A 15,480-nucleotide genomic window follows, 5' to 3' on the forward strand; every position below is an offset into this window, starting at 1 on the left:
CACTCACCTCTGCACATCCTCCATACTTCACCTTACTCCCTACCTTCTACCCACTTCCTAAAGTCCTCCGATGTGAAGTTGAAGAGGAGTGTTCTAGAACTGTTTCTGGAAGTAGAATTGTTTGAGTTCTTTTTTGTCTTCTACTACCCATCCTAGGGGCTTCCCAGGTGGCTCAGCAGTAAAAGAGTCTCCCTGCAATGCAGGAGATGCAGGAACCATGGGTTCAATCCCTGGGTTGGGAAGATCCCACGGGTTCAATGCCTGGAGAAATCCATGGACAGAGAGTCTGGCGGGCTACAGTCCATGGGATCATAAAGAGTTGGACACGACTGAGGCGACTGACCACAGGATAGAACACTCTACCTTACCTCCAGGAGTGACTACAAAGTAGACCTGGCATGGGCACCATGTAGATGTCCTGAATGCTTCATGGCATACATGTGCATGCATAACATAAAAACATACACTACCTTCCTTTTATCAAAGAATCCAACTCAGGAGGGATAATAGGTTCTGAATATTTCCAATGATCTACTATTCAAAATTCATAAACACCTGTGTCATGCTGTGCTAAGTCACTTCAGTCACGTCTGACTCTCTGTGACCCCATGGACTGTGTAGCTCACCATGCTCCTCTGTCCATGGGATTTTCCAGGCAAGAACACTGGAGTAGGTTGCCAGGCCCTGCTCCAGGAGATTTCCTGTCCCAGGGATCAAACCTGCATCTCTTATGTCTCCTGTATTGGCCAGGAAGTTCTTTACCACTAGCACCACCTGGGAAGCCCTCATAAATCACTATATATTTTAAGACACATTTATACTACACAGATGTTTACTATCACCTATATCTTTCATCTACTTAAAAATCAGAATTTAATATTTTAGTTTAGATACATTAATAGTGGTTACTGTATTACTAAAATACATGACAATCTTAAAAAGGTGTTAATAAAAAAATAAGTTTATGTCTGATAAGGATTGACACTGGTTTAGCAAAAGAGACATTTTACAAATTGAACATACACAATAAGGCATCCATTTTTATAGAGAAGCAAAATAAATATTTTTCTAACAAACCCTTTATACAAGCAACCTGTAGAATGACAAATGTGGTATAATGTGAATCCTATACAAATGTGGTATTGGCAACTCAGTGTCACTAATAATATCATGCCAGCACAACCTCTATTACATATTGTTTTAAAGACCTATATATAGAAAACTATAAAACACTGGTGAAAGAAATCAAAGAGGACACTAATAGATGGAGAAACATACCATGTTCACGGATTGGAAGAATCAATATAGTGAAAATGAGTATACTACCCAAAGCAATTTATAGATTCAATGCAATCCCTATCAAGCTACCAACGGTATTCTTCACAGAGCTAGAACAAATAATTTCACAATTTGTATGGAAATACAAAAAACCTCAAATAGCCAAAGTGATCTTGAGAAAGAAGAATGGAACTGGAGGAATCAACCTACCTGACTTCAGGCTCTACTACAAAGCCACAGTCATCAAGACAGTATGGTACTGGCACAAGACAGAAATATAGATCAATGGAACAAAATAGAAAGCCCAGAGATAAATCCACACACATATGGACACCTTATCTTCGACAAAGGAGGCAAGACTATACAATGGATTAAAGACAATCTCTTTAACAAGTGGTGCTGGGAAAACTGGTCAACCACTTGTAAAAGAATGAAACTAGAACACTTTCTAACACCATACACAAAAATAAACTCAAAATGGATTAAAGATCTCAACGTAAGACCAGAAACTATAAAACTCCTAGAGGAGAACATAGGCAAAACACTCTCTGACATACATCACAGCAGGATCCTCTATGACCCACCTCCCAGAATATTGGAAATAAAAGCAAAAATAAACAAATGGGACCTAATTAACCTTAAAAGCTACTGCACATCAAAGGAAACTATTAGCAAGGTGAAAAGACAGCCTTCAGAATGGGAGAAAATAATAGCAAATGAAGCAACTGACAAACAACTAATCTCAAAAATATACAAGCAACTCCTACAGCTCAACTCCAGAAAAATAAATGACCCAATCAAAAAATGGGCCAAAGAACTAAATAGACATTTCTCCAAAGAAGACATCCAGATGGCTAACAAACACATGAAAAGATGCTCAACATCACTCATTATCAGAGAAATGCAAATCAAAACCACTATGAGGTACCATTTCACGCCAGTCAGAATGGCTGCGATCCAAAAGTCTACAAGTAATAAATACTGGAGAGGGTGTGGAGAAAAGGGAACCCTCTTACACTGTTGGTGGGAATGCAAACTAGTACAGCCACTATGGAGAACAGTGTGGAGACTCCTTAAAAAACTGGAAATAGAACTGCCTTATGATCCAGCAATCCCACTGCTGGGCATACACACTGAGGAAACCAGAAGGGAAAGAGACACGTGTACCCCAATGTACATCGCAGCACTGTTTATAATAGCCAGGACATGGAAGCAACCTAGATGTCCATCAGCAGATGAATGGATAAGAAAGCGGTGGTACATATACACAATGGAGTATTACTCAGCCATTAAAAAGAATGCATTTGAATCAGTTCTAATGAGGTGGATGAAACTGGAGCCTATTATACAGAGTGAAGTAAGCCAGAAAGAAAAACACCAATACAGTATACTAATGCATATATATGGAATTTAGAAAGATGGTAACAATAACCCTGTGTACGAGACTGCAAAAGAGACACTGATGTATAGAACAGTCTTATGGACTCTGTGGGAGAGGGAGAGGGTGGGAAGATTTGGGAGAATGGCATTGAAACATGTATAATATCATGTATGAAACGAGTTGCCAGTCCAGGTTCGATGCACGATACTGGATGCTTGGGACTGGTGCACTGGGACGACCTAGAGGGATGGTATGGGGAGGGAGGAGGGAGGAGGGTTCAGGATGGGGAACACATGTATACCTGTGGCGGATCCATTTCGATATTTGGCAAAACTAATACAATATTGTAAAGTTTAAAAATAAAATAAAATAAAAAAAAAATTAAAAAAATACATATTGTTTTCAGATGTTTATGAAAATTGCTAAATGGATGTATATAAAATAAAGTTTTAAAAATTTTAAATTCATATTATAAAGCATGCTGTTTTAAGTAGATATTTTTAAGAATTTCTTTTGTAAGACATAAAGGTAACAACTCATTTTAAGTTGGTATTAATTCCTTAGGTATCAGAATCCTTAGGTGATTTTTTTTTTTGAGTTGATTAAAGAAATCACCTACAGTACAAATCAACTATAATATATATATATATTATTAATATATATATATATGTTTTAGCACTGTCTCTCCTGTAGTTACTTTTACTGTATAGTATTATTTTAGGTATAATAGTTTTTGGGCTTCCCTGGTGGCTCAGACTATAAAGAATCTGCCTGCAGTGCAGAAGACTGGGGTTCAATCTCTGGGTCAGGAAGGTCCCCTGGAGAAGGGAATGGCTACCCACTCCAGTATTCTTGCCTGGAGAATTCCATGGACAGAGGAGTCTGGAATCCTCACATATTTATTTTTGTTGTGATCCTCAGTAAACTATATCAATTCACAGACTGTTTATACAGTAAATATTCAAAGCTGTGTACATTTTCTTTCTATTAAGGTTACATATTTTCTCTATTTAATCTATCAGAACATGAATGGCATCAAAACACATGGCTCACTATTGTGTGTTGGTGTTGTTTTGTCACTATGTAAAGTTCAAGTCTTTTGTGACCCCACAGACTGTAGCCCACCAGGCTTCTCTGGCCATGGGATTTTCCAGGCAAGAATACTGGAGTGAGTTGCCATCTCCCACTCCAGGGGATGTTCTGAACCAGGGATAGAATCCTTGTCTTTACCACTGAGCCACCCGGGAAGCCCCATGGCTCACTTATTACTCTCAAAAAAAAAAAAAAACCAAAAAAAAACCAAAAATCAAGTGACTGTGAGAATAAAAGTAGTTAATAACAAAAATATATGGACAGTATTCAATTATGGTATTTTCTGAGGGTATGTGGTTTATAAAATTGTGACATGATCAATCAAACTTAAATTTCTTAGACTATTTAAAATTAGGTGCACAGACAGAATAGCCCTATGTACACTTTTTGGTGGACAGAAATCTAAAGTATTTAGGTTTTTAAAATTAAATTTATTAATTTTAATTTTTATTAAATTTTTATTAAATTACAAAAAATTTTGTAATTTAAAAAAATTGTATTTTTATTAAATTTTTATTTAATTAGAAAAGCAGCATTTTTATTAAATTACAAAAAATATTTTGATATTTACTATTTATTGCACATTTTATAAAGGACAATTTAGGATGCAAGTCTACTGTAGTGTGATAGCTCATGCTATCTTTAATATAGGATGGTATTTTTCAAACTTTATTTGCAGTTGGAGGATTGTGAACTTACATGGGCATATGGAGGCATTATTTATTTTATTAGACTGAAAATGATAGAATAGAATAGGGTTAAAATAGAGAATGCCATATAGTGAGATTATTAATATTTAAATACTCAAGCATGTGCAGGTATATGTGTATATACATAACAGTACACATGTTTGTATATATATTTCATGTATACTCACACAGTGTACATATGTACACATACCCACACAAATTATACATAAAAATATATAAATTTGAATACACAGTTACAATAGTAAATTTTTTAAGTGAAAAAAATCTGAAAGACCAAAGTTTGAAACATGCTGAAAAGGAAAATGACTTTACTCTTGTTTTAGGCTGTGTGAGAAGGTGGTGGGTAATCACCAATTATGTAAAGTCTTCCTAATCTATTACAGGAAGCTGAAGAGTCTAACATACATCAAGTGGGAGAAATACTGGGTTAATTAAGTGTAACCTAAATGATGCTGCACAATAAAGTAGAATGTAACATTTTTGACTTACGACATGGAGAACCTGAAAAGGTACTGAAAGAAAAAAGAACTATCAACCACAGAGAGTCACCTCACAATGGAGGAGCATTCCAGTGTAAGAGGCACCGGTACTCACCGTACTCGATCGCAGCTTTGAGCAACGCTTCAGCATGAGTGGAGCCAAATGCATTACGGACAAACCGTCTCCTTCGACGAAGATCATCTTCCCAGTAATCCAAACGCCAGAAATCATGCAATTGGCTAAGAATGGGAACATGAAAAATAAGAATGATTATTAATAATGATGTATAACTGGAAATACACTTTTTCAAGTTATATGAATTAACAGACTGTTTACACAATAAAATTTAAAAGCTTTGCACACTTTCTTTTTATTAGGATTAAATATTATCTGGAGACCTGGGTTCAATCTCTGGGTTGGGAAGATCCCCTGGAGAAGCAAAGGTTATCCACTCCAGTATTCTGGCCTGGAGAGTTTCCTGGACTGTATAGCCCATGGGGCTGCAAGGAGTCGGACATGACTGAGCAACTTTCACACATTCAACCCCTCAAGAACGTGAATGGCATTATATATTATGGTAAATCTAACTCTTAATAACGAATACAATTAAATCTTTATTTCTTTAGTCTCATTGGAAAATTAAGGTAACTTTTGAGATATTTCTGTTTTACAATTGCATTTGTATACTTATGTTTTCTCTGCAAATGAACAAACTTAAAATAGTAACATTCTCATATTTTAGGCATTATAACATTCAGGTCTGCTTTCCATACAATGTTCCTTCTTTTACTAAAAACATTAATCACTGGGAGTTTAGAACAAATGCAGCATCAAATTACAAGTATTAATGGCATAGTTTGCATTCTTTTACACTGTTTTTAACAAGGCTTGTAAATCACAGGATAGACCTCACTACAAATAGTTTGCAATTTAATGACCATGGTTTCTTAGTAACTGAATTAAGAACTATAAAATATTGCCCACTTGGATTTGGTGGAACAATGATTAAAATAATGTGCTGAAATATTCATTGAAATAATTCCCTACTGCCCACAGCAACCTGAGAAAAGTGCAATTTTATCCATTATTAATAATACTGAATTAGAGCTGCAAAAAATTCCAGTATGTGGTAATTGTCTTGGTAAATTATTATTCTAATGCTCACAGAGTCCTTGGATGATTTTACAGCTTTCAGCTAATACAAGCCATTAACAATCATGGCCATCATCGGGTAACACTGTCTAAACTATGTTACACTTTAAACCAATGTTAAAAATCTACGTGATATTAGAGAAAACAACTGAAATATATTTGTTGTATATTGATGGAACATTTTACGATATCACTTTTAAGTTCAATTTAGTTTTGTAAACATTAGTGATAAATGCTGCTGCTTGAAAAGTCTGTTTCTCTCTGTATAATACTTGGAGACATAGACTCAAAAGATAATATCAACATTCTGACTTTCCTGAGCATCACCACTCATAAAAACATATAAAATGCTTTCACAGAAGGTTCAATTTCAGTTTTTACTTTGATATTTTATTATACGAGAACACTGTGCTTGATTAAGGCAGAAACCATACAATTTGCTCATCATTATCTCTCTAGCACAATGTCTGGCACATATTATGATTTTAATAAGCATTCAATGAATTAATTTAAAACAATTTTTGTTACTTTGAAAATCTGCAGAAAATCATAGTTATTGAGAACAAAAATTTTACATTTTATGGCTATTTGATTTTTTCTATAACTTAATTGTAAAAGGACATATCAATATAAGGGATACATAAAAACATTAAAATTATAATCATTTAAAGTGTATTTTAATATACTTGTTTTTCTAAACATATTATTTTTCTGTCAAAATAAGGATTATCTGTTGATTAATTATTACAAATAGTGTACCTCTGTCATTAATTTAAAACAGGATAATTTCTTTCCCTACAAATGCAAATTAATTCTAATAGTTTGAGGAATACCACTTGCTATAATGATTTTCCTTGAAAGTATGTTAAATTTAAGTAACCAATTTGATGTGCAGAAACCTGATATCTGATGTTTTCGCCAGTTTCTAACCACAGACATACTTTCCTCTATTCGTCCAATTAAATATAACTTAAAAATAAATTGGATGATACAAATATACAAAACAAAAATAACAAAATTCTGAATGGAGCATGGAAGGCAGACAGGTTAAGGACCACAGGGCCTGAGAACAACAAAGTGGTGAGTTTATTTTAAAATAAAATAAAACTCAAATAAAACTTAAAAATAAAACCTCCCTGGTTTATTTTTTTGTCTCAGATACCCCAGATTTAGAGGCAAAGAAGCTAGCAATCCAGACAGGACAACAGGTACAGACAAAAAAAAAAAAAAGGAAAAGCCCCTTAAAAGCATGTTTCTCTAGCAGAAAGATGAAGAAAAGGGCATCCTAGGAAGACAGGAAACTTGATGACAATTACTGTACTCCAACCAAACACCATAGAGAAGCTATGTTCCCACAGACACACACTAGCAGAGGATGAATGGAGAATGTAGATCTGAAACCTCATGATGGTCTAATGGGGTGCCCTCACACCCACACTGGGGTGGTGATATCAGAGAAAGTGAAAGAAGGAGCCAGGACCCTCATCTCTGCTGGTTGTTGACCAGGTGCCCCACCCTCAAGGGGTCAGTGGAGAACACGTGGAGAGCCTGCATTTCTTTCCCCTATGGACAGAATGAGGCATCCTTCTCCCTTTCCTATGGGATGGTACTGGAAGGAGCACAGTACAGTCAGGACTTCTACTACTAATGGAAAGCAATGAGGCTACCCCCCACCCCTCTAATAGTGGACAGCATGTGGGGAGCTGGAACTCCCACCCCTGGCAAGCAGTAATAAAGAGTTGCCCACTCCCTAGATGTCAGTGGAGGGGAAGTGGGGAACCTAGATTGCTATCTCCATCTGGTGGTGAAGAGGCTGTTCTCCCTACCTGCCCTGGTGGAGCGATGTAAGAGAAAGTCATCTAAAATAGAAGAGTTAAATGAGATAAAAATATCTCAGAAAATAATAACTTAAAACATCATGTTTCAATTTCAAATTACTTGTTATACCATGAATCTGGAAGATCTCAAATGGAATGTAAAAAGATCATCAATAGATGCCAATGCTGAGATGACAAGGATATTAGAATTTCCTGACAAGGATTTTAAACCAGCCATGATGAAAAAGGCTAGGCTTCAGTGAGCAATTAGGAACATACTTGAAAGAAAAAAACAAGGAAAGACTCAGCAAACAGTTCCAGCAAAATAAATAAATAAATAAAACAGATGATATAAAGAGGTACCAAATGGAAATTTAAGAACTATTAAATATAGTGGAAAAAAAATAAAAACCTTAGTAGACGGGTTTAACAGAAGAATGAAGGGGACAGAAGAAAAAAAATATTTAGTTAACCAGAAGATAGAACAATAGAAATTAACCAATCTGAACAGTAGAGAGTAAACAGACTGAAAAAAATTGAACAGCGCCTCAGAGATTTATGGATTACAACATCTAACATTTGGGTTACTGGAGTCCTGGAAGGAGATGAGAAAGAAAGCAGGACTAAAATAGAGTCTGAAGAAATAATGGCTCAGTACTTCCCAAATTTGAAAAAGAGAAAAACATAAATGTGCATAGATTTAGGAAGCTGAGTGAACATAAGAAACACACAGAAGCACAGTAAACCCAAAGAAATCTTTGCTAAGACATGCTATAATTAAAGTTCTGAAAAATAAGGACATAGGAAAATGTAAAAGGCAGCCAGAGAAAAATGACATCTCTTCCATAGAGGTAAAGCAATTAGAATGACAGCATATTTCACATTCAAAGCTATGGTGGTCAGGGGAAGTGTAAAATTTTTGCTATGTGCTAAAAGCAATGTCAACCCAGAATCCTACAAACAGTGAAAATATGCTTTAGGAATAAAGAAGAAATGAAAATATTTTCAGACAATGAAAAAGAATTTGTCAGCCTCAGAACTAGTCTAAAACAATGGCTAATGGCAATCATAAACACAGGGAAGCAAGAACAGGCTTTACTTTTCCTCAAGTGTTCTCAAAATTGAGAACACAATTTTGCTTTTGAAGCGAAAATTACAACATTGCCTGATGTGGCAGTTGTGCCTAAATTGTGTACAGAGGTAATGTTTAAAACAAATATAAATGAGGGAGTGTAAAGTGATGGAAGGGTTTCACCGATGGCTCAGCTGGTAAAGAACCTGCCTCCCAAAGCAGGAGACACAAAGAACGTGAGTTTCACCCCGAATCACGAAGATCTCCTGAAGGAAATGGCAACCAACTCCAGTATTCTTGACTGGAGAATTTCACGGACAGAGGAGCCTGGTGAGCTATAGATCATGGGGTTGCAAAGAGTATGATACAACTGAGTGCACACACACACACACACACACACACACACACACACACACAGGTAAAAATTTCTATACTTCACAGTCTACCACAAGTAGACTGTGATGAGCTATGTAGATAGAATGTAATAATTAGAGCAACCTAATTATTGAGCTATGGATGGAGGTTCATGACATTATACAGGTGACAGGGATTAAGACCATCCCCAAGAAAAAGAAATGCAAAAAAGCAAAATGGCTGTCTGAGGAGGCCTTACAAACAGCTGTGAAAAGAAGAAAAGTGAAAAGCAAAGGAGAAAAGGAAAGATATACCCATTTGAATGCAGAGTTCCAAAGAATAGCAAGGAGAGATATGAAAGCCTTCCTCAGTGATCAATGCAAAGAAATAGAGGAAAACAATAGAATGGGAAAGACTAGAGAGCTCTTCAAGAAAATCAGAGATACCAAGGGAACATTTCATGCAAAGATGGGCTCAATAAAGGAGGGAAATGGTATGGACCTAACAGACGCAGAAGATATTAAGAAGAGGTGGCAAGAATGCACAGAAGAACTGTACAAAAAAGATCTTCATGATCCAGATAATCACGATGGTGTGATCACTCACCTAGAGCCAGGCATCCTGTAATGTGAAGTCAAGTGGGCCTTAGGAAGCATCACTACGAACAAAGCTAGTGGAGGTGATGGAATTCCAGTTGAGCTATTTCAAATCCTGAAAGATGATGCTGTGAAAGTTCTGCACTCAATATGCCAGCAAGTGTGGAAAACTCAGCAGCGGCCACAGGACTGGAAAAGGTCAGTTTTCATCCCATTCCCAAAGAAGGCAATGCCAAAGAATGTTCAAACTACCAAACAATTGCACTCATCTCACACTCTAGTAAAGTAACGCTCAAAATTCTCCAACCCAAGCTTCAACAATATGTGAACTGTGAACTTCCAGATGTTCAAGCTGGTTTTAGAAAAGACAGAGGAATCAGAGATCAAATTGCCCACATCTGCTGGATCATCAAAAAAGCAAGAGAGTTCCAGAAAAACATTTATTCCTGTTTTATTGACCATGACAAAGCCTTTGACTGTGTGGATCACAATAAACTGGAAAATTCTGAAAGAGATGGGAATACCAGACCACCTGACCTGCCTCTTGAGAAATGTGTATGCAGGTTAAGAAGCAACAGTTAGAACTGGACACGGAACAACGGACTGGTTCCAAATAGGAAAAGCAGTAGGTCAAGGCTGTATATTGTCACCCTGCTTATTTAACTTCTATGCAGAGTACATCATGAGAAACGCTGGGCTGGAGGAAGCACAAGCTGGAATCAAGACTGCCAGGAGAAATATCAATCACCTCAGATACACAGATGACACCACCCTTATGGCAGAAAGTGAAGAAGAACTAAAGAGCCTCTTGATGAAAGTGAAAGAGGAGAGTGAAAAAGTTGGCTTAAAGCTCAACATTCAGTAAACGAAGATCATGGCATCTGGTTCCACCACTTCATCGCAAACAGATGGGGAAACAATGGTAACAGTGACAGACTTTATTTTCTTGGGCTCCAAAATCACTACAGATGGTGACTGCAGTCATGAAGTTAAAAGATGCTTACTCCTTGGAAGGAAAGTTATGACCAATCTAGACAGCATATTAAAAAGCAGAGACATTACTTTATCAACAGAGGTCCGTCTCGTTAAGGCTATGGTTTTTCCTGTAGTCATGTATGGATGTGAGAGTTGGACTATAAAGAAAGCTGAGCGCTGAAACATTGATGCTTTGGAACTGTGGTGTTGTAGAAGACAAGAGTCTTTTGGACTGCAAAGAGATCCAACAAGTCCATCCTAAAGGAGGTCAATCCTGAGTGTTCACTGGAAGGACTGATGTTGAAGCTGAAACTCAAATATTTTGGCCACCTGATAGGAAGAGCTGACTCATTTAAAAGACCCTGATGCTGGGAAAGACTGAAGATTGGAGGAGAAGGGGACAGCAGAGGATGAGATGATTGAATGGCATCACCAACTCAATGTAGGTGAGTTTGAGTAGACTCTGGGTGTTGATGATGAACAGGGAGGCCTGGCGTGCTGTGGTCCATGGGGTCACAAAGAGTCGGACACGACTGAGAGACCAACTGAACTGAACTGAATTATTGAGCAACCTAATTAGAGCAACACTAAAAAGCTATACAAAGACATATGTTAAAAATGACTATAGCTAATGAACTATCAGAAAGAGAAGTTAAGAAAAACCCCATTCACAACTATGTCAAAAAGAATACCTAGGAATAAAATTAACCAAAGAGGTGAAAGACCTGTATGATGAAAACAAAGACACTGAAGAAAGAAATTGAAGTAGAGACAAAAAAAAAAAATTATATTCCATGCTCACAGATTGAAAGAATTGATTCTGTTGAAATGTTCCTATTATCCAAAACACTCTACAGATTCAATGCAATCTCTATCAAAATTACAATGGTATTTTTCACAAAAATAGAACGTAGAATCCTAAGATTTGTATGGAACCACAAATGGCCCAAATAGACAAAGCAATCCTGAGAGAGAGATAGCAAAGCTGGAAGCATCATGCTTCCTGACTTCAAACTATATTACAAAGCTATATGAACCAAGACAGTATGATATTGAGATAAAAACAGACACATAATGAAACAGAATAGAGAGCCCAGAAATAAATTGACATATTTTTTTATCTCAGTTAATTTATGGCCAAGGAGACAAGAATACACAATGGAAAAAGGACAGTCTCTTTGAAAAATGGTGTTGGGAAAACTGAACAGCCACATGCAAAAGAATAAAGCTAGACCAACCTTACATGATACATGAAAATTAACTAAAAATGAGTCAAAGGCTTTAAAACATAAGACCTGAAACCATAAAACTCTTAGAAGGAAACACAGGCAGTAAGCTCCTTGACATCTGTCTTGGCAATGAGTTTCTGAATTTGATATCAAAAGATCCCTTGGTGGCACTAGTGGTAAAGAACTTGCCTGCCAGTATAGGAGACATAAGAGACATGGGTTTGATCCCTGGGTCAGGGAGATCCCCTAGAGAAAGACAAGGCAACCCACTCCAGTATTCTTGCCTAGAGAATCCTCACAGACAGGGGAGACTGGAGGGCTGCAGTTCATAGGGTCAGAAAGAGTTGGCTACGACTGAAGTGACTTAGCACACATGGAAAGCAAAGGCAATAATAAAAACAAACAAGTGGAACTAAATCAAACTAAAAAGTTTCTGCATAGAAAAAAATCAATAAAATGAAGAGGCAGCCTACCAAATCAGAAAAAATACTAGGGAACCATATTTCTATATCTGATGAGAGGTTAATATCCATGTATCATGAACTTGTAAAACAAAACAACAAAAACACCAAACAGCCTGATTGAAAAATGGGCAGAGGATCTGAATAGACCATAATAATAAAAACGTTTTTATCTGTAATTTCTAAAATCTAAAATCTATTATCTTTTTTCTTTTTTGAGGGAAGTGGGAATTGAGAAAATTCAGATATTTATTCTCTGATTTGTTCTTCTGGTGTTTTCCCTATTTTCTGTGTGGAAATTATCTTGATATTACTGAGAGTCTGGTCTTTGATCATTTGCAGGATTTTCAATATTTGAACAGACATAAACTCTTTAAAAAACACCAAAGTTCTGTTTCCTTTGAATCATGCTTGTTTTTCTGTTTATAATTTAAAGATAGTGTGAGTATAAGACAGGTATTGAGAGTTGTGCTTTCAACTCTGAGCAAACAGCATCATCCATTAAAATGAATATTCACTTATTTTGTTCTCTCCTTTCTTCAATGTTTTCATTCAAAAATATATTTACTGAGTACTTATCCTGTATTAGGCAATGTTCTTGGTGCTGAAGATATATTTTAGCAGATTAATATGTATAAGATATATTCCTTTCCTTTTATTCTCACTCACGTTATTCATCCTGCTTTCCCACTGAAATTGAATATGTATTATTGACCCTTTAACACTCCTCTACCACACCTCTTATTTAATATTTCAACAGATGCATTTAGCTATATTCTTCTGTAACATGTGAACTATTCCAGGAAAAAAGATAATAGAGACTACTCTAATTTTTAAATTATTAATTCAAATTTTTAATTTTTAATTAAAACATAATTAACTTAAAAAAATTTTAACTTTAAAACTACTCTAAGTTTTCAGTAAGTTTTAACCCTAGATGTGATTAATAATTTGCAAGCACCATCAAAATTTTTTACTCTGTGATGTACCTATTTAGGTGACTAAATTTTGAGTACTCTAAGAGAGTCTTTTAATACCTTACATAAGGTCAACAAGCACTTCTCTTCTTGAAGGAGAGCTCATTTAGATTTCCTGCACTCGGAGAGCAGTCAGGTGGACACACAGCGGACCCACCGTGCCATCGCTCTCATGGTTGTGCAGGTAGTCATGCTGCACTGAAATTTCACTTGTATGTGCAAGTTTATAGCAGCTATGAGCTCATGTGTGAAAGCTCTAATGATGTCAGCTGGGAGGATGAATGTGCTATCATATGTACTATTTCTCAATATTTATATATTTTGGTCCTTATAGCTTTGTTTTGCCTTTCAAGACTGACTGTAGAAACACTGAGCATTATATACACATTTTATTCATGATTGTGATTTTACAAGTATAGTACATAATTTCCAGAAAAGAGGAGGTAAAGAGCCAGTAATTAACGAAAGGAAGATTCCCAGTTAGGTTGTATTATGATAATTAACGTCACTATCAATGTAACACTGTTCACTAATTGGAATTTGGTGTTATTTTAGCACAAATAGGGTTCAGGAAGCATCACTTTTCTCCAGGAAATTTCTGATAAGTTACATTTTAGACTTATTAGAATGCACTCAATTTTCTTAAAAAGGATATCCCCGCCTCCACACCCCCAACCCCAGCCAGGAATCAATCACCTTTGTAAGCTAGAAGGAAAAATGAATTTACCTGGTGAGGCACAATTGAACAGTTAATTGGTTACTTGATATTTGATAACAAAAACTATCCAGCGGAGCAGACAAAAGAGTAAAAGGAACAAAAGAATATTTTGCTAAACATACACACAAAATACAGTCAGAACTGAATTTTGGCTTGACTAGAGAACTGGTGGTGATCACTTAATCTCAAGGTTTCTGGGCATGACCTAATTCTGTCAAGATCGACCAAAAACACAAATGCTAACAGACTAATAGTTAAAAATTGTTATCCTCTCCTCCTCCAAACACACTGTAGATGGCATTCCTCCATCTGTTTGGAAATAAAATGTCAGATTTGAGTCACTTCCAGACAAAAGTTTTAAGAGTCAGTGGGAATTTATTGTGTTCCCCTCCCTTTGTTGTAGGCAACAAGAAAACAAGCACTGATGTGGAGTCTCCATCATTTTCCATCCCTGAGTGACTTCAATGTGCAGAGCTTCCCTATTGTCCCAGGCTGAACTTGTAGCATGAAGGAGAAATAAACCTTAATTGTGTTGAACTGAGATTTGAAGGTCCTATGTCACTGTAATCTAACTCCAGAACTGAGTAAGTTCCTAGAATAATAATACTTCCAGAAGGGCCAGTATTTACTGAGAGATTATGGTATTCCAGGTACTTTTCTAAGTATTGTGTATGCATTAAGTCATTTACTCTCCATAACTTCCCAACATTTTACAAATGAAGAAATGGAGATGCAGGAAGCTGAATGGAGTGCCCAAGATTAAACAACCAGTAGGTGGCAGAAGTATCTGTCCTCACCCCAGCTGACTTCCTAGCTCACACCACACTGCCTCTAACAGTAGAGAGAGCAACCAAGAAATGATCTATCTTGAGGGTATTAACTCTGAAAGTAATGTCCGACTTTAGTTGTGTCTGACTCTGTGCGACCCCATGGACTGTAGCCCACCAGGTTCCTCTGTCCACGGGATTCTCTAGGCAAGAATACTGGAGCGGGTTGCCATTTCCTTCTCCATAGATGAATATAAAGACATGATTCCTATCTTTGTGCAGTTTGCAGTCCATTTCATAATGTAAATAAATTTATAGTTTTTTTTTGTAAGTGTTAAAAAGGAAAGAGATGAGATAAATTCTCTTTAATAAAAATGGGGGAAACAATTTACTGTATAAATGGATGTGCCAGTACACAAGC

General features: G+C 36.4%; 1 protein-coding gene across 5 annotated transcripts in view; it reads right to left on the minus strand.

Moving 5' to 3' along the window:
* NBEA (neurobeachin) overlaps positions 1–15,480 on the minus strand; it is a 661,454-nt gene that overhangs the window by 248,216 nt on the left and 397,758 nt on the right. For all 5 annotated transcript variants that reach the window (XM_055542371.1, XM_055542373.1, XM_055542372.1 and 2 more), the window contains exon 38: positions 5,056–5,180. In XM_055542371.1, the coding sequence (XP_055398346.1) occupies positions 5,056–5,180 (125 nt within the window). The remainder of the gene's footprint in view (positions 1–5,055; positions 5,181–15,480) is intronic.

The sequence above is a fragment of the Bubalus kerabau genome, chromosome 12 (assembly GCF_029407905.1).
Source record: "Bubalus kerabau isolate K-KA32 ecotype Philippines breed swamp buffalo chromosome 12, PCC_UOA_SB_1v2, whole genome shotgun sequence".
Classification (NCBI taxonomy): Eukaryota; Metazoa; Chordata; class Mammalia; order Artiodactyla; family Bovidae; genus Bubalus; species Bubalus kerabau.